The sequence below is a fragment of the Stegodyphus dumicola genome, chromosome 2, assembly GCF_044657685.1.
Source record: "Stegodyphus dumicola isolate Sdum_Otavi_A_Nest chromosome 2, ASM4465768v1".
Classification (NCBI taxonomy): Eukaryota; Metazoa; Arthropoda; class Arachnida; order Araneae; family Eresidae; genus Stegodyphus; species Stegodyphus dumicola.
The window spans coordinates 118,786,459-118,807,397 of NC_140769.1; the positions used below are offsets into that span (position 1 = coordinate 118,786,459).

General features: G+C 34.2%; 1 protein-coding gene and 1 long non-coding RNA gene across 2 annotated transcripts in view; one reads left to right on the forward strand and one right to left on the reverse strand.

The window, feature by feature from the left end:
- Positions 1-18,254, reverse strand: part of LOC146998569 (indolethylamine N-methyltransferase-like) — a 45,631-nt gene extending 27,377 nt beyond the window's left edge. The window contains exons 1-2 of the mRNA XM_085811094.1: positions 18,005-18,254; positions 2,718-2,925 (exon numbers count right to left, since the gene is read on the reverse strand). Of these exons, the coding sequence (XP_085667220.1) occupies positions 2,718-2,925; positions 18,005-18,152 (356 nt within the window). The 5' untranslated portion in view covers positions 18,153-18,254. The remainder of the gene's footprint in view (positions 1-2,717; positions 2,926-18,004) is intronic.
- LOC146998570 (uncharacterized) lies at positions 95-2,167 on the forward strand. Its single transcript, XR_015039551.1, has 2 exons — positions 95-1,353; positions 2,073-2,167. It is a non-coding gene; the product is annotated as an uncharacterized LOC146998570 (long non-coding RNA).
- Positions 18,255-20,939: the final 2,685 nt, after the last annotated feature.

Genomic DNA, 20,939 nt, shown 5'->3' on the forward strand with positions numbered 1-20,939 from the left:
CTCGACGTATAGGACCGATTCCGTTAGCGCAGAGAAATGTAAGTGTGAATGGCCCTTCAGAGTCGTCACGCATGTGGTAGCTCTAGAAGAAAGTCCCGGTAGGGAAGATGATTGTCCCCAATTGTGAGTGGCGTCAGCTTCTGGGCGCCATCCAATTCAGCCAATACACGAGACAGGAAAATACGCAACATATAGAAGAAGACTAATACGTAGTTCACATCATGAAGAGTAACACGTAGTTCAGCTCTGTGTAGCTGATGGGTGAAACCGGATATCAAGTGATGAGATTTATTGCTTACACACTTCATATCAAGACGATGTTGCTTTATTGCATATGTCTGCAGTAACCGAGATTATTTAATATCAGTAGTTCGAACCGGTTCAAATCCTGATAAATGGATTGATAGCATGCTCTTTTGGGATAATGGAAACAATGGATAGCATAAACAATAGAGATAATTTTGAGAATTTTCTTAGAAGGTGGCTTATTTATTCAGAGAACACTAATAAAACTTACTGCTTTTGCTGCAGAACTTCTGGCTTCTTCAGCAAGTCAATATTAGGAAAATTTAGAATAAATGACTGAAAAGCGTGCCTCATGAACGCTTACTTTTACATGCAGATTTAGTATGTCACCTGGAAGGTCTGAAGAAGTGTTTCGAAACTTCACTGCAATTATAGTCTAATAGAAGTTTTGATACGAAACTTCACACACAAGTGGGAAAAGTACGAGAACATTGCTGTAATGATTAAGAATATTTAATAAGTATCACTCAGTGCTGAGATCTCCCACAGAGGGCTTTGTAGCAGCCCTCAACTATGTGAGAAAAAATTTCAGTTTGAGCGAGAGCTGGCGTAGTAAAACCTACCCATGTTTACTATGTAACTGTACAATGTAATATCATGTAAAAATATAATTAAATGTTATATTAATATTTAACATTATAATTAGATGTGTTTATTTAAAATATGGAGCAATTTGAAGGAGCTTATTTCGCATTTTTTATGGAGCCATCAGTGAGGACCCGGAAACTACGAATTCTAGTGGCTTAGTTGCAAGCTTTTTGGGAATTTGTGGAATTTCAAATTCCGTTTATCTACCACAACTCCTTCTTGGTGTTGGGATTTCATTTTCCATTAGTGTATTTCAGTCAAGGAGGTTAGAATAGAAGGAGGGAAGGTTCAACTTAAACGGTGAAGCGTGGCGGCCATCTTCCTGTTATCACCGTGACTTGTGCAAGGAAGTCTGTCATTGCAACATTTTTTCTTTTCTTTTTGAAGCATGTCAGCTTGTGTTGCGTATGGATGCACAAATAGATTCTCGAAAAAAATTCCGGGCATAACTTTTCACACGTAAGTATTGATTATCTTTTTTTATGTAATATGACAACTATGTTAAAAAATATCACAATGTCATGTTGTTTTCTTTCCAGATGTGAAAAAAAAGGACTTAAATAATCAAAACATGTTATGTAATATAACTATAATCAAAAAATGTTAAATACATTTTAATGTTTCCGTTTATAGCTGGTATCTTCCTTCCTTAAGATAGAATGATGTATGGTAGGATTTAAATTGTATAATTTGAACGTTTTAGGTAATTCTTTTATAACTTTCATGAAAAGTAAGAAATCATTTATTACTATTTTTATTAATTGTAAAGATGTTAAATAAAGCAATGCTTTTCTTTATATATTAATTATTATTCATTTTTTTAAAGTTAAGATAAACTGTTCTGGTGCATAAACTTACAAATTTCTGGCCAGTATAGTGATAAAATTATGTAAAATATTTACACAATTGAACATGTGAAAAGATATATCCAAAAACTTATATAGGTGTATTTCTGTAATTCAGCTTAATTAAAGGCAGTTTCTTTGAGATTAATAAATATGAAATGCGCATAAACTGAAATAATTGAATTCACATAAATCTGTTTTATTTTATTATGATTTATTTTCTTGTTGTTATAAGGTTGTTGGTTGTGAAAAGGATCTTCTATTTAAAACTTTCATTTAAAAAAATGCAACCTGTGACTATTTTTTTAGATAATTATTTGCTATTAATTTCAGGTTTCCTAAAAATGCAGAACGAAGAGCAGCTCTTATACCTTAAACTTTGTATATGAAATGATTCTTTAATAAATTATGATAATATTGTGAATAAATCAGATTTATCACTTTTTAAAGGAATAATTGGGAAGTACACCCAACAGGTTGCTAATGAAACCTAAGCAAATCCATGAAATATGCAGAAACATCATTTTTTAAAGGCTTTAATGTTATGCGCATGCATTTAGATTTCGAACTATTTCTTAATAATTTGCTGTACATAGTAAATTATGGATATCATCTTTATTACTTTAAAACAAAAATTCAACAATAGCGAAGCATTTCATTATAAATTTAACATATTTTTACTGGAAAATACATGCACGGAACAGCTTAGAAACACGTACATGTCACTAACGTAATGCAATGTTTTGAAGTCACAAACATGGATGCCGCTTGTTCGGCGGAGGTTTCAATCCCCGATAGTGGAGGAAACGGCGAACCCTCCCTCCTTTTATTCTAACCTCCTTGATTTCAGTCCTACAGAACATAGTACACTGTAGCTCATGGAGTGCATTATTAGAATAAAATTACAGCCTTCTACACACATTTATAATGATTCTGATGGGGAAGATATAGTTCATATTTTGCAAAGAATGTACTTACTCTCCATAACCTTCAAGTTTAGCAACAATGTTAAGGACTGCGGTGAAGTCGAGAGTTATTTCGCCTTTATGCCAGCGCTTGAGAGCTTCGCGGCTGCATTCGGTAAATTCACTTTGGACAATATTTGTATAGTAAGAACTAGCAGATGCAATATTGTGAATAGTGCTTGCGCTTCCGATTTCAAGGAGCTTTGTGCCTTCAAATTTCTCTGAAAGTATAGGAATAAAATATTCGGGTATTTAATGCAAAATATGTTAATATATATTTAGACAATCTGAAAGTAATAAGTAATTAACAGATATGTAATAAGCATAAAGTCAGCAATATATAAAAAAATTTAATATAGAGAGCAATGATTTTTATTGATTACGTTATCCGCCATTTGCCACAACAAGAAAAATGAGGGATGCTCCGTTGAGGACATTTTAAGGGAAACTGGCTCATATTAACGTGGCAAACCGCGGGTACCATGGGTATCATAAACATGGAGTAAGTCATGAAAACGCCCATGTAGCCAGCCCGCTTGGCGGGACTCAAACCCCGAATCGAACTACCAGTGTTCAATAGCTATTACTGCTCGGCCGCTGGTGGGCATATGGAAAGCATTATGCCACCTTTCCTGGTTTCCCAGGAGAATTCTGGGTTTTCGTCATACTTTCCAGTCTTCCAGCAGCTGACCGGATCTGCCAGTTTATAAATTCTAGCCTTTACTTAGTAAAGTATTTAACACCAGTAAATGAAATTTATTGCATTAATGAAATTTAAATTATGAAAATTTCATTCCTCCATCCCTTAGTTATTTTCAGCAAAATGTTTCTTACTGAATTCGTTTTGATCTGAATTGTCTTAATGTAGTGTGGACATTTACTAAAATTTATATGATGATTCAACCAATGTGTAATTAGTTATTATTTTTATTGCATTTTATTTTACTTTAAAGTTTGGTACATAAATAAATTTACTCATACAGTAGTACGTACATTAATAACTAATTTTTTTCCGCCGCATTTAAAAAATTGTAAATAAAACCTTTCTTTCCCTACTCAAGAATTTTTTCAGTACACAAATGTAAGAAAATTAGTCCAATAATATGTATTTAGAATATATAACTCATATATTTTATGTCAGAATAATACCATAAATAATTTAATAACTCGAGTCACGCTTTATGAAGTTGATATAAGACAGTTTAAATTTCTTTTTAAATATGTATTTAGAATGTATAACTGATATATTTTATGTCAGAATAATGACATAAATAGTTTAGTAACTTGAGTCTTGCTTTATGAAATTGATTTAAGACAGTTTGAAGTTTATTTTGAAATGGTGTCGCCTCCTAGCACGGAAACATGCCGGAAATTTCCTGTTTGGGGCTGGAGAACCTTATTCAAGGTTGGTAGTTATGACAGCCATGCCAATGTAATATACGCGCCAAAGTATAAAATACGGGATTGGGGAAGGAGGAGACAAAATTACAATCAAGACTCACGATTACAATCTAGCGCCTAGAAGAATTTACAACAAAAATTTCAAAATGTTGAAAAAAGCATTTAATAAAATAAAATTTATAATAATCTTAGGGCAGACAAAAAAATGCGATCTAAATTTTAGTATGCACATTTTAATTTAACACTTGAAAGAGTTTTAAGCTAAAGAAATACGATAGACTTACTGGTTTAAGAATTACTCGTACCAAACTAAAAATATAGAACATAAAATGTTATATTTAAAATGAGCTGTTCAAGATGGCGATACAGAAAAAAATCATTATATAACTGGTTCCATCACAAATTAATGTCTCGTAGAGACTTCTCCACTTGTTTAACAAAATACAAATTTAATTATTTAAGACGTAGCTGTTAATTTACCCCAGTTGCAAGGTGAGGTCCTTCAAACATGTCACACTTCCACAATTGCAGTATCGCATCTACGTCACGTAACGTGACGCAATGTCTTCCCTAATGTGCGAAGCCTTGTAAGGATCTTAAGTTTTACTAAATTGTATTTTATTTTAAATCTTTACTATCACTTCTTATTTTCTACTTCCAGAATTAAAAGCTTTAACTTATTTATGCAAATTTGTCTGGCGAACGCCAAGTACTTAAGTTGTGGCTTTTTGCCAAGCGAGAGAGAGGAAGGAGTTAGTAGAAGCAGACCGCTTGCCTTAGCAGTTTTACTCGGTTGCTGGTTGCCTTCCAGGCCAGAGGTTTAATCCTCTTAATAATTTTAAACGTAATGTAGTGTTAACAGTTCTCTGTACTACATACGGCTTCCTGTTAATATACGGCCAATCTTCCACGTTAGCCCTTGTTTATTATTTCAAAGTTAAGTTATAGTTAATATTTTTATATTCTTACGTTCAGACCACAAGTGGTTGGTCTCTGTATTCCGAAGTCCGGAAATTATTGTAAAGAGTGAAAAATAAAGGGTTTCGTATACCCTTCCTGTGTATCTTGTCTACTTCCCACATTTCTTGAACATAGCTTTAGTAAGCTCCCTGTTCCGAGACAGGTTCTTGAATGTTCCCAAGGCAAGTAAGGCGGAACACTGAACCTGATAGTGGCGCCCGACGAAGAAGAATAACCATGGCCGAATTTCAAGAACCTGTGCTGCCTGCAGAAGCGGCTCAGTATCCAGAAATGCCAGCTGCCGCCCTGGAAGGATTTGGTTACATCGTCCAGACAATGCGCGCAGCGATGAAACCAGAAGCAACATTTAATGGAAACTCACCGGTAACCAGTTTTTTGGAAAAACTAGATGACCACTTCATGATGTATCCAGTGCATGAGCTCCAAAAAGTCACCTTAGCTACCAGCGCTTTCAGGGGCCAAGCGCTTAATTGGTTCAAATGCATAGGCAGAAGTCTCTTGGGTCAAGCGGGAAGTCCTACCTATACTTACGAAAATTTCAAGACTGCCCTAGTAAAAGCCTTCCCTGTCGTAAGGGATCGGGCGAAATTAGAAACGGAAATTTTCAGCATATATCAGCAAAGAATCGAAAATCTTTCCACCTTTATTTTAAGAAAAATTCACGTCTTCAAACTCTTGTATGGAAACCGTCCGGATCCTGAGATAATTCAAGTGATTTTGCCGAGGTTACTTCCCCAAGTACAAGACTTTATTGAATTAAGGAATCCTACTACACTGGAAAAGTTATTTGAGCTAGCAATCCAGTTTGAAAGTAGAAGAACGGCGGACATTGAAAGAAGACGCCAATATCAACAACGAAACCAATTTGGTGAGCCAAGACCACAGCAAAGTCAAGCACACGGCTACGGAAGCAAAGCGAATCAGTGGGCAAGGAAACCCGAGCATCCAAAAACAGCCGGCGAACGTCGACAGTTCAATAGCAATCCAGGACAGAAGTCTCAAGGCCAGTGGAAAAAGAAGGAAAGCATGGAAAGAAAAAAGGATTTAAACTAAAACGGATTTCTGCTGACGAAAGGGTGCGGAAATCCGAAGGCCAAGAAAATCCCTCTTTCTTCAAGTTAAATACAGTAATGGTGAAAAATTTGACTCTTCCGAAGATGAAGTGTTGGTGAATAACATCCCAGCCACCGCACTCCTGGATAAGGGCGCGCAGTGTTCCTGTGTGGCAGAAGATTTTTTTAGGAAGTATTTTCGGAAATACCGCATATAGAATTCGGATAATACGGATAAGTAAGTTACAGTGTTAGCTGCGCAAGGAGAAAGATGTAAGTGCATAGGTAAATTACCGCTATACGTTGGTATCAAGGACGAACAAGTAAAAATTATGTTTTATATAGTAAAGAATTTGCAAGCACATATTATCTTAGGGATAGATTTTCTTTCAGAGGCAGAAGCAACGCTGGATTTTAATGAAGCGTCCCTTAAGCTGACGATGAAACCAGTTCGAGAAGAAAAAACGGAACCGCCAATGTTAAACCTTGACCACCTGCCTGAGGAAGAGCAACAAAGAATCCGACAAGTGGTAAGTGAATTTGCTTCGCTATTTAGTGATATTCCAGGATTTACTCAAGTTACTAACCATAGTATCGACACCGGAGATTCATTGCCAGTTCGCCACAAAGCATACCGGTATGATAAGAATAAAGAAAAAATTATAGAATGGCACATTAGCGATATGCTACGTAAAAAGACCATAACGCCCATCTCAACTAGTTATGCTAGCCCGGTGGTTTTGTGTAAGAAAAACAATGACTATCCAGTAACACATCCAAAAAGGTGGCGTTTCGCGATTGACTATCGTAAATAAAACTCCATAACTAAATATCCGGTATATCCGTTACCTATTATTGAAGAAATTCTAAGGAACATAACGTCTACCAAATATATGACGACTTTAGACTTAACGACTTGTTATTTTCAAATAGGTGTTAGACCGGAGGACGTTCCTAAGACTGCTTTTATAACCACGTCTGGCACTTATGCATTCCTGCGTATGCCGTTTGGCCTTTCAGGGGCACCGGCAACATTTCAGCGATGTATGGACATTGTACTAAGGCCTGTTCATGGAAAGTCCACATTTATCTATTTAGACGATATCATTATTACTAGTGATAATCTGGACCAACATGTACAGGATTTAAGACAGGTGTTTTCATTATTAAATGAGGCCGGTCTAAAAGTTAATGTTGAAAAGTGCAAATTTGCAGCCCCTGAATTAAAATACTTAGGTTACAAAATATCTCAGAAAGGAATAGAGACAGACGAATCAAAAATAATCGCTGTACAAAAGTATCCGACTCCAAACAACGCGAAGAAGCTCTCTTCTTTTCTAGGATTTTATTCATATTATAGGTCCTTTATAAAAGATTTTGTAGCTATTGCTGAACCATTGTTAAAATTAAAAAGGAAAAAGGCAAGATTCTCGTGGACGGCCGAAGCCAATAGTGCGTTCGAAAAATTAAAGCAAGCATTAACGCAAGCCCCTGTGTTGAAATTTCCTGAAAAGGATGAGAATTTAGAAATTTCAGCGGATGCTTCGGATTATGCGGTAGGAGCGGTACTTTCGCAAAATCAGCAGCCCGTGGCATTTTTTAGTCGAACTTTAAATCAAACACAAAGAAATTATTCCGCAACTGAGAGAGAGGCACTTGCAGTTCTGTTAGCAGTGCAAAAGTTCCGAGTATATTTTGGAAGAGCGCCAAAAAACAGTGTATTCTGATCATGCGGCGGTAACTAGATTGTATTCAGGGAAAATCTTATCCCCAAGGTTAATAAGATGGGCACTCAAGCTACAAGAATATAATCTGGTAATCGAGCATACCCCCGGAAAGGAAGATATCGTAGCAGATGCCCTATCCAGAATTAAAATAGATGAAGAAGGTAATACTGTAAAGGTGGCAATGCTCACAGCATGTACAATAAATTCCCGAGAAACTGTAATGACCGAACTGGGTAGGGATCCTGAGTTTGGAAACATTTATGAGTATTTAAAGGATCCTGAAAATTTTAGCCACCAAGATATTGTGGCGATAAGAAATAGGGTGGCCCGTTACGAACTAATAGATGGTCTATTATTTTATACAAAAACTACAAATTCCAACAACGAATTTCGACCTGTTATCCCAGCTAGTCTTAGATTAAATATCCTGCAGGAGTTACATGACAGCCCTTTAGCTTCTCATGCTGGTATTCGAAAAACTATACAACGCGTACGCGAGGCAGTCTATTTTCCTGAACTGCAAAAGTTAACAAGGGCGTATGTCCAGTCCTGCCCAACACGTCAAGCAGTTAATTATATTAATTTCCGCCCGGCCGGGTTTCTAAATAGTATTAAATCCGATTTTCCAAATGAAATAATTGGCATCGATTTATTGGGCCCTTTCCCAAAAAGTCAGTTAAATAAAAGTCGTTATCTCCTTGTTATGGTTGATCATTTTAGTAAGTGGACCGAAATTGTTCCCTTAAAACGAGCCTCCGCGAAATTAGTTACTGATTCTATTTTAAATAAATATATTTTAAAATACGGGGCGCCCCTAAAAGTTATATCGGATAATGGTCCTCAATTTGTAAGTAATATATTTGAAGACATGTGCAAAAAACTGGGCATACGTCATTTAAAAATGGTCCCGTATCGGCCGCAATCAAATATAGCGGAACGGGTCAATAGAAATATAGTGAAAATTATCCGTAGTTATGTTAAAAATTTTCATAAAAGCTGGGATAACTATGTCAATGAATTTGCTTTCGCCCTTAGGACCGCAAAACATGATACAACGGGCAAAACTCCTGCTGAGTTATTTTTAGGCAGAAAGATTATAACGCCGTTAGATAAATTATTTTATGTTCAACAAAGAGCCCCAGAATTTAAAATAAGTGATATAGAAAAATTAATTAAAGAAGCAAAAAAGAACACTGAAGTAGCACAAAGAAAACAGAAGCTCTATTATGATATGAAACGACAGGGAGTAACTTATAAAGTAGGAGATGAAGTATTAAAAAGTAAGCATTCATTTTCTTCAGCACCAGAAGATAAAACCGCCAAATTTTTTCCACGATTTGAAGGACCATATGTCATAGAAAAAATAACTCACGCTGTAGTGGTGTTAAAAGCCAGGAATGGTGAAACATGCTCCGCAAACATTGACCAAATAAAACCCTACTATGATCGTAATAAAATACAAATTTTCAAAGATCTTTTGCAGAATCCGGCACGACAGACACGGCAGGCACAAGCTCCAGAGGTGGAACAGCGAAAAGTACAAGGGCAAGCCATTAGGAGGCAGGAGCAATTGAAAAGAAAGTTCCCCGTTGGAAAATTTAAGGTAACAAGAAAAAGAAGCCGTTCCACCGACCAGAAAAGAGAGTGCGCGACCACCCCTAGAATGAAGAAGGCAGAAGAACGAAGAATGCAAAGAGAGCCAGGAGAAATAACTGCAACTATAATCCGGCTCCCAAACGGAAGATATACTCATCGGACAGGACTCTACGCAGCAAATGTCGCCGAATTGCGGAACGACCACCAGCGGCGGAGGAAAAGATACAAGGAAAATTTGAACGGCCAGCAACGAGGTCCAAGCAGGAACGAGAGAGAAGTGTCCCGGTTCCGCCAAGACCAGCGGCCATCAAACGGCCAAGACCACAGGCAGAGGCGAAAAAGAAGGTATTCAAGGATGACCGAACTGGAGGGAAAAGAAAACTCCTAGAGGAAGGAACTGAAGGACGAGCCCGCACAAGAAGGAGGATAAATCAAACACGAATCTTAGCTACCTTCCAGGACTGGGCAGAGAAAAGAATGTTCGAATATCACAAAGATAAGTAAAATTTTATGTTACTTTGCAAACATAAGTTAATCTTTCATTCTTACTGCAAGTGGCAGATTTCAAGACGTTTTACCTCATGTGAGGTCTACCTTTATCGCCAAAAAGGCGAGAAATGTGTTGTTACCTATTTTGGTATTATGTTTTTCAATTACTCGCGAGTAAAACTAAAGTTGATGTATAATAGGAATGTGTAAATACTTGAATATTGTAAAAGTTATTGTATAAAATTTTATTTAAAAGATTCTGGCAAGAAAGAAGTTTTGGTCTGAAAGTTTTTTGAAATGTAGTGTTTCAATGTAGAAGAATTGGCACTTGCTTGGAAAAGAATAGAAGTTAACAATGTACTACTAATGTATGTTTTAAATTGCGTAAAATTAACGGCATGTTAATATGTACTTATATACAATGTGAACTGTTATTTTAAGCGTTAAGAAATACTGTGATATGTTAAAAGTGAAAGTAATGCAAAAAAAGTTTAACTTATTCGTGTGACTGTAAAAAGGTAAAATTATTAGTGTTAAAGGTTGAATGAATGTAGTTAGGCTCTCTGACGCTACACTTCAGAGTTAGCCACTTTCAGAATAGTACCTCAGGGTTTAGAGATGAAGATAGGGTGTGTTACGAGGTCTTGTTATGTTGAATTTTAACACGTTAGTGTTTTGATTGTAGGCGGCAGTGTTGAACACTGGTACATAAACACATTCGTGTCCGGTGTTTTCTTTTACCACACATGTCAGAGAGCACGGGGAGAAATAATTAAATAAAGTCATGAATGAAATAAGAATGTTAGGAGAAATATAAATATTCATGTGACTTGCTATTTAATTGTGTAACATTTCATTAAACTAGTTTTCCTTCCAGATCTCTGGAAGGAACCAGATTTCAACTAAAAGCTCCTGTTTAGATGCAGTACAGATGAAAAGTAATTGTCCATGGAGCTGATAATGTAAAAGCAAATTTTTTTTTAATTTCTAATTTCTAGTGAGAAATGTTTGTAAAAGATTGGCCTCGCGTTAGATTCTAGAGCTAAAAGTTTTCAACACGGTCGTTTAGACCTCAGTTTCAAACTAATTAACCCTGGCGGGAAGTATGTAAGGATCTTAAGTTTTACTAACGTTTATTTTATTTTAAATCTTTACTATCACTTCTTATTTTCTACTTCCGGCCAGAATTAAAAGCTTTAACTTATTTGCAATAAATTTGTCTTTTTTTGTCAAATTTGTCTGGCAAATTTGTCTGGCGAACGCCAAGTACTTAAGTTGTGGCTTTTTGCCAAGCGAGAGAGAGGAAGGAGTTAGTAGAAGCAGGCCGCTTGCCTTAGCAGTTTTACTTGGTTGCTGGTTGCCTTCCAGGCCAGAGGTTTAATCCTCTTAATAATTTTAAACGTATTGTAGTGTTAACAGTTCTCTGTACTACATACGGCTTCCTGTTAATATACGGCCAATCTGGTACATAAAGTACGTAGGCCCTTGTTTATTTTTTCAAAATTAAGTTAGAGTTTAGTTAATATTTTTATATTCTTACGTTCAGACCACAAGTGGTTGGTCTCTGTATTCCGAAGTCCGGAAATTATTGTAAAGAGTGAAAAATAAAGGGTTTCGTATACCCTTCCTGTGTATCTTGTCTACTTCCCACATTTATTGAACATAGCTTTAGTAAGCTCCCTGTTCCGAGTCAGGTTCTTGAATGTTCCCAAGCCAGGTAAGGCGGAACACTGAACCTGATAGCCTCACCGCGTATAGGGTCACACTGCGACTTTGTTGTAACGTCACTCTGCTATTTTGATATATAATCACAAAGTGCCATGAATGCGATGTTGTGAAGATTTGATTAGTATGTCTGACTTTGCTGTATTTTCCAAATCAGTGAAAATTGTATTATTTTAAAATGAATAAGAAATGATTTGAGAATGAAAGTTCCTAAATTTTGCAGTGCAATGCCATATTTTTTTTAGAATTCCTTCAGTAAAATGGATAACAATTATTACACGTTTTATCAATAAGAAGTTGTAGTCATCAAAGTATTAAAATATTACCACAAACTTCGAAATTTTTAAATTATTAAAAATATTCAACATGATCATGTTAAATTTTCTCATCGAATTCATTTCGCCATTGATTGCTAATATTGAATCCGCCATTGATATCTATGCTATCCTGTCCTTTCTGCTATTTTTGATGGCTTAGTTGTTAATATTTAGCTCCGCATTATCACTTGCATCCATGATCCATTTGTTCCAGCCAACCGCTGAGACTGCTTTTTCAGTGCTTAGTTTGACGTCAGTTCCAGCTCCACCAAATCTCGACCATTTTCCTGTTAGACACGCAAACTATGATGCATACTATCCAAAATCACCTCAGCACTTATTTATATTATCACCATCATCTGCTAATAGTCGTTACTGTTTGAACCTTTTATTTGCCACTTTATATAATCTTACATAATAGTATTATACTTCAACATTGCTTATCACCATTATTTTCTGATTAAAATTCTGTGATTACTAGAAATTGCTATGGAACTATCTTTCACGCTACCAACTGTTCGCAAATTTTCCTGATGCTAATCTGAGTTAGGGCCTAGCCCAGGCACTTTCCAACTGAACAACAGTCCAATGGACAATTAAAATGAAATACATTAAAATATTTTTGCAAATAAATTTTATTTCAACATGTGGTGGATACCGCTTAATGTGATCACGTCCTGTCCGACTTTATTTGATTATATAAAGCGGTTGAATTTTATATCCAATGCTGGACCTCATGCAGAATTTCGTTTCAGTTAGGATACAACGTTGGATATTTTCCAGGGGGAGATATAAAAATATTTTTTTAAAAAATCGCACTAATTTGAAGTAAGATTTCAATACATTTTTGAATAAATGTGCACATATCTGAAACTCTCTCTCCTTGCTTACAGCCCTGCTGTTGAAATTGATCCTCTTTTTCGATTTGTTGTTTAATGTTTAAGTTATATATACGTTTCTTTTATAAAACTTTCATTACTTTTCTCCGTAGGTGACCAAAGTCATCTTAATTCAGAAAAATTGCAATTATTTCAACATGTTACTTAGATCAATACAATATGTAAGCACATCAAACATTGATTTAAAATTTATTTCTTCGAGATTGTTACATATTTTTTGTTAATAGCTTTTAAACGGCATTGCTTGTAACTTTCTATACCTCCACTTTTAAGTTCTAGCTTTCTTCTCAAAATTTTTCATGCTTATCGAGACTGCTGCTATTGGCACAGGATCGGAATTTTCATCTTCCACTCACTTTCCTTCCTTAGTTTTTTCTGATAACTTCGATCTCTGCATCACTCTTTTCGTAGCAAGTATGGGTATTTTCATCGATTCGAAAATATTCGAGGAAGGTCTCATCATGCATTTCCTCATCGTCAGTCTTGTCTTCTGGTACATCTTGAGAGTATCCAGAAATTTGCCTTGGATGAATTCCGGCGTTTTTAAAACAATTTGGAATCGTTTGCGAAATTACTTCTTCCTGCGCATTTAAAATAACATGCATGACGTATGAAAGAGAATTGTCTATTTCATTTGTACCACTTTCTTCTTGTAATGACTCTTGAAGGCTTTTATAACACTCTGATCTAATGGCTGAAGAATGGACGTTGTAGCAGGAGAAACGAAAATTAATTTTATGTTCTTCAACGAGAGGTCAGTTGGACAGGCAGCGTTTTATCTTACTGAAGTTCTTTAACCCACTTCGTAAGAAAACCACTAAAAATATTGCTTCTCATCCAAGCACTTTTATTGTTGTAATAAATCACAGGCAAATGCTGCCGTTCTTCAGACAACGAGGGTTTTTGCTTGTAGAGATGGTTAATGGTATCCTTTCAACTCTTCTTCCTATATTACATGCAATTTTTTACAGCCAGTTGACGACTCACCTTTAAACGATAAAGCGTATTGAGGTAAGGATCAGTAATAAAGACCAGGCTCATCATGACTAAAATTTTGATGCGATTTGTGTTCTTGCAAAAATCAGGCTAAATTCTTTTCTATCCAGTTATCGGCTTCATTAGAATCTGCATCTTGCTTCTCCCAATGTAATTTTTGAAAAAGATATTGCTTATTTCTTTCTTTTTGTGAACCATCCAATGGTAGGGACAAATTCCTCTCGCAGCATTTTGTCAAATTCTGTTTCCTTTTGATACAGGATTTCTCGCGACATTCTGGCGTCGAAACCACTCCAAGAAAGCAGGTTCTAACATCAGTAGAATTTCCCCTTCGTTTTCGCTTACGTGAAACATTTGCGCTTACCATCATTTCATCCAAAATTACCTCCCTTCTTTTCAACAACGTACATAATGCAGATTGTGATATTTCAAGTTGTACAGAAGCTTCACTTTGGCTGCATCTTGGTAAAGCATCATATTCCATCAACAATTTTTATAGTATTTTAAGCATAAGTCCTTGCGTTTGAACATTTTGAAGCACAATCAAACAAGTAAAGCACGGTGTGGATAGGCGAACTGAACAAAATGTCACGTCTTTTATTTTTTTTTTTTAAGTTCTGAGCAACTGGTCTGAGCCAGTTCTCACAAACCTCTTGTAACCCACCCTCACTCATCCTTGAAACACAGACTCGGGGGGGGGTTGGCAATTCCAGATAAGAAAACTCCACGTGAGAAAGTGAATCGAATTTGAACAAATTCACTAAACGAGTATGGAAAAATACATTTCCTTTTCGTTGGTAAATAGGGAGGATAAAGTAAGTTTACAATTTGTAGATAGCTTCCAATTTTTGAATACCTCCTTGGAAAAGCTGGTGAACAACATGAAGGAGGAAAATTTTCAGATTTTGAAAAGACAGTTTGGAAAGAAGGAACTTGAACTATATGCTGCAAAGGCGTGTATCCTTATGTGTACATGTCATCTTTCAAAAAATTTTAAGAAACTTGCTTACCATCGAAAGAGGCATTTTACAATGTTCTTGGGAAAGAACACATTTCTGATGAAGTTTACTCTCATGCATTAAATGTATGGGAGACTTTTAAATCTTAACCTTAGGAGACTATCATGATTTATATGTTAATTCCGATGTTCTTCTTTTAGCGGACATATTTAAAAATTTTCGAAATTTATGTATTAAAAATTATGAGTTGGACTGTGCTCACGTTACGACATCACCAAGGCTAGCGTGGCAGGCATGTTTGAAAATGACTTAGAGCTTCTAACAGATCTGGATATGCACCTGTTTATCGAAAGAGGTATTCGTGGAGGTATTTCCATGATATCTCACTGATGGGCAGAAGCTAACAATAAATATCTACCCCATTATGATCAAAGCAAACCATCCAGTTATATTATATATCTGGATACGCATAATTTATATGGATGGGCCATGCCACAGCCCCTGCCTTATGGGGAATTTCAATGGATCTCACCATCTACCATTGATATAGAAGCCATTTTGTCATCCACTGAAGATGGAGCTGTCGGTTATATTTTAGAAGTAGATATGGAATACCCTTAAGAGCTGCATGATCTGTATAATGAGTATCCTTTAGCACCTGAAAAGTGCTCCATAACCACTGAAGAGTTATCGCCCTATTTAATCTCTTTATTGCAGAAGCAAGGACGAAAAAGTACAGGAAAAATTCAGAAATTAGTGACTAGTTTGAAAAAGAAGCAAAATTATGCGATTCATTATAGAAATTTGAAATATTATTTGGAAAAAGGTTTAAATTAACCAAAGTGCATAATATCATAAAACTTTTACAGAAACCCTGGCTGTCTCCATATATTCAATTTAACACCTAAGAAAGGAAAAAAGTGAATACTACATATGAATTTTTTTTTCAAATTGATGAATAATTCACTGTATGGCAAAACAGTGGAAAACGTACGAAGTAGGGTGGATATTCAAATTGTCAATAATGTGCGAAAGATGCAAAGACTCGTCGCGGCTCCATCTTTCAAGGAATTTAGAATCTTTGATGAAGATTTAGTAGGCATTCAACGTGTGAAAAATTTCATTACATTGAATCAACCTATTTATGTGGGTTTTGGTATTTTGGAACTGAGCAAGCTGCACATGTATGCGTTTCATTACAAACACATGAAGCAGAACTATGGATCAAAAGCTCAACTCGTTTTCACCGACACTGATTCATTGCCTTATTCTGTGCAAACAGAGGACATTTATAGAGATATGAGTCTACATTAAAATTTGTACGATACTTCCGAGTATCCGAAGGAGCACTCCCTTTACAGCGAGAAGAATAAAAAGAGAATTGGCTGCTTTAAAGACAAATTGAATGGAGCACTTGTTTATGGGTTCGTCAGACGAAAAGCTAAAATGTATTCTTTGCTGACTCCTTGTGGAGAGAAGAAAACAGCGAAAGGGGTGAGCAGAACTGTGCTAAGGAAGCATATTAAACATCTAAGCTACAAAGAATGTCTCTTCAATGAGACACAATCATGGGACGTGCAATGTCGAATTGCTAGAGTCACAAACTATTCACTGTTCAAGCCAACAAGCTATCTGATAGATAGCGTGAACAGCTATGCTAATGAGCATTATGCCATTTATTAATTTATTAATCTATTACATTTAATTTTGTTTTTCGTAATTTGAGATTATTTAGCCTATATATCATGTAAAGTTTACTGTTATTTTTAATGATATATTACATATTTAACTTGATATCTTTTTATATTTAACGCAATTTATATTTAGTTTTTATATAATGATTTTTTTTAATTTTCACGTTACTGCATGTGTCTAATTATCTTATATATTTAACGCAATTTATATATTTAATTTTAACGTATTTATTCATTTATTTTTAATTTTTTTTTCATTTTAATGGAACTTTGTATATAATTATTATTATTTAATTTAATATTTAGTGATACTAAGTATTTAATTTGTAAATAATTTTTTTTCTTAATTTTTACGTTCCTTAATTTTAAGTTTTCATAACACTATAGGTATTTTAGTATAGTGTTACTTTTTGGCCTCTTGAAAAACTTATGGAAAGTTTACAGAAAGCTATGCATAAGTTTTTCTGTTCTAAATTGTTGGGATTGTCGAGGTGCAACTAACTGCACCGGGTAATGGTGGGGGACATTCGCCTAAAAAAATATAATTTATCTTTAATCCTTTTTCTTGCCAATAAGTGACTAGAGATCATGGGGTAGTGCTCTAAAACAATTAATCATAGTACTACCCTGTGAACCCTTTTGTTACACGTTCGAATCCCAGTTTTATTTACTAAATAAAGAATCATGAAACACTTATCAATTAGCCTTCGCGTACTCCATCTTCCCAATCCGCCTGCCAGTTTGAAAGCCTGCCCGTGAATCCCCCGTTTCACACTACTAATACTGCTTTATTTTGCCAAAGTCAAGAAACTCGTGGACTGAAAAACAAAAACTTATTTCGAGATGTTTAATAAGCTGGAAATATGGAACAAGGCAAAACTAAATAAACCAAAATATGGAAGAATTATATACCAGTGTAAATACAAAATTAGGCTAAAATCATTCTTCATTTTGGAAGAGAGTTTATATAAAATCTCTCTTCTATTTGACTAATTTTATAAGCATAAATCAGTAACAGTGAAGTCACCAGTATTCGCCTTATAGCAAATATATAAGAAACTTATAAGTTGTTTTTAACATCAAAACGTCAGTAAAATTCAAGGGGGGGGGGAAAGATAATAAATTATATTTACAAAGTAATCATGTTTCTTATTGTGAAGGAATAGTATATTGACACATTTTTTAATGTCATATAACGAAAAACTCAGAAGGTATCTGAAATCGAAAATGAAATATTAAATTATGCTTTTGTGTTTAAGAAGTTAAAATGTTTATCTGTTGTACTTAATACATATTACAGAAAAACAATCTTATTATTTACACTAAAATTAAAGTAATTTTCTTTACCACATGTAATAGCAGTTATATCCATAATTACTTAGTAACAAGCAACAAATTGGCTTGAAACAAAATTTTCAAAATTTTTATCGCAGCAATAACTATGAAGAGACTTAGATTACTTACTTAATTGTATTACTTCTTGTAGGAAAGCTAATGAAAATTCGAAAAGGGACTCTGAAGCAGGAAGTAAATCTTTTAGTTCTTCATTATATTCATCGCCTTTAAAATTATTCTGGTATACTTCCTTAGTACTTTCTTTAACGTCAGCCATCTCCAATTTTAGTTTGAAAATACGTAAGAAACCGCTACGAGTATTCTTCCTTTGAAAAGACTCAGCCTGCTAAATGAAAATTGCTTAATCATTAAATTTGTTTCTTCAAGAGCGAATAAACGGGCTATCTTAAATTCATCCACCTAATCTTCACAGACCTTGAAATTCAAATCTCGAATATTATTGGTCTAGGCAAAGTGAAACAGCTAAGGAAAAAAAAAAAAAAAAAAATCCAAGATAATCGGTTTATTTAAGTCTTCAGCTGGCGTTTTGAAGTGCAACAGATAAAAGTTATTTATCCGACCAATGCAACTGTTAAGAAAAGTTTTTTTTTTTCTAATGAACTTTTCTTTACGTCTTTCTAAGAAGAGAAGGGACTAAATGGAAACTATGTTGAAGGTTTCTTATGAACCTTTGTTAGCCCGCAAGAAAAGAAAAACCCTATTTTGGACGGAGAGGAAATAATAACAAATAGCCTTTTAATATTTGCCCAAAATGTCGGTGATATAAGCGTCAAAAATATGGTTGATAAAATAATTTTGTCTAGAAATACCGTTATGCGTTTTTAGATGACATGGGCCAGGATGTTGCCAAACAAATTGTCCCTGGACTATGGTATTGCAAATATTTTTTGTTTCTTAGATGATTTATTAATTGATAGAATGTGAAGATATAATGTTGCTCAGATGATGTTTTCAAAGAATAGAGTTTTATTCATTTAAACTTTTGCCTTCGTAGTCTGCGCACTGGAAATAAAGGATTATTTTATCGAATTTCAAAAGGAGATCAGTTCTTAAATTTGCTTACTTTTTATTTCTTTAGCCAGAATAGTCTCGAAACATGATTTTGCATTAATTTACTTTAATGGGCTGTCACCCCTTTCATTCTAGTCTGTTGTCATTCAAAAAAATATAAAGATATATATATATCTTTGAGATTTAAATCTATATGTTATTGATTAACATAACAAAGCTATTTAAAAGCAATAAATGCAGTTCTTAAAAATATTATTATTATTTAATTTTTAATCTGATTGATTTAACTAATTAATTAATTAATTAATTAATCTTCTGATTTAAATGCATTTAATTCATGATATATTTAATTAAAACATTAAACATTTTTATAAAATTACATTACATATCTTTTTTCACTTTTCAAACATGCACAAGGTACACTGCGGGAGGAAAAAATGGGACAGTGCTATATCTCAAGTTCTACTTGGCCGATTCAGGAAATTTAACTTGAGTTTTTCACGTCTCGATAGCGGGACTAAGGATATGTATTAGATTTATATATAGCATTGTTCTAATATATTAATAAATATAAAATTCCAATCGGTTCTAAGACTAAAATTATGCCGAATTGGTAAAATTTGTGAAAATCGCACGAGTTGTTTTTAAAAAATTAGCCCTCAAAATTTTAGCTCCTTAATGTCAATTGGATTTGATATATATTTATTAATCTCTCTTTGTTTTATTAAACTTACTTGATTTCTCAATCCAGAATTTGAAAGTTAGATTCATTCCAAATAAAATTCACCCATTTTTTTATGATTTATTTTAAAATTTATTGAAAAATACCTACCTACGATTTATTATACTTATAAAATTTTTACCATCATCTTAAAGTAGATGTATTTCTAAGTATACCTATAAAAAACTAGAGTTTTTTATTTAAAATTTTCTAGGATATACAGGAATTTGCATATTGGGGTGTTTTGAAATTTGGCATATTTGTTATAAGCGATAATAACTCCAAATGTGGTTTACACATTGTGTTTAAATTATTTGAAATAATAAACGATGACTTCTTTTCCGCTCTTTTACAATGAAAAATCTGCATAAATGTATGTATATTTCTCGTATTGTGATAAAACAACGGTACATAGAACAATCGAATTTTGAATGACGTAATCCTACTACGAATATGGGCATCTGGAATCCCAAATTTGAAATTTGGAATTTTGTTTTATTATCGATTTCATATTTTGTAAAACTTTAACGAATTTTTGAGTAACAAACTCAACTATTTAAAAGCGAGCAATGGCAACACTCTACGGAAAAAAAAAAAAAAACTTTTTATCTCCAGCGCGTCAAACTGTGTATCAGAAATTCTGAAGATATGCTCATTTTAAAATTATTTCGCAACACTGCTATTGAACTAAATTTTATGGTTTAAGTGCAAAGAACATGATATTTAATAAATAAAAATCGCGACACACACACACACACAAAAAAAAAAAAAAAAAAAAAAAAAAAAAAAAAAAAAAAAAAAAAAAACGCCCCTTTGGACGTAATTTAAAATCTGAAATATTTCAGGTTTTTTGTTTCTTTTTTTTGCAGTTTTTTTTTTTTTTTTTTTAGCCCAAAGGGATTTGAATCCCGAAGGACTATTTGTTTCGTTTTGGAATTTTGCGTCGGACGGATAAATGTCGGTTCACTTTTCAAACTGTTGCCATAAAATGTTAGAGTCCTGCATTATATTTGAAGAAATTAAATAATGAAAATCTGCGTAAATGTATGTATATTTCTCACATTGTCATAAAATAACGGTACATAGAGTCATCGAATTTTGAATAACGTAATCCTCCAACGAATATGAGCATGTGGAAGACCAAATTTGAAATTTGAAATTTGTTTTATGATCGATTTCCTATTTTTTAAAACTTTGACGAATTTTTGATTAACAAACTCAAGGATTTCAAAGCGAGCAATGGCAACGTTTTGCAGAAAAAACATTTTTATCTCCAGCGCGTGAGTCTCTGTATCGGAAATTCTAAAGATA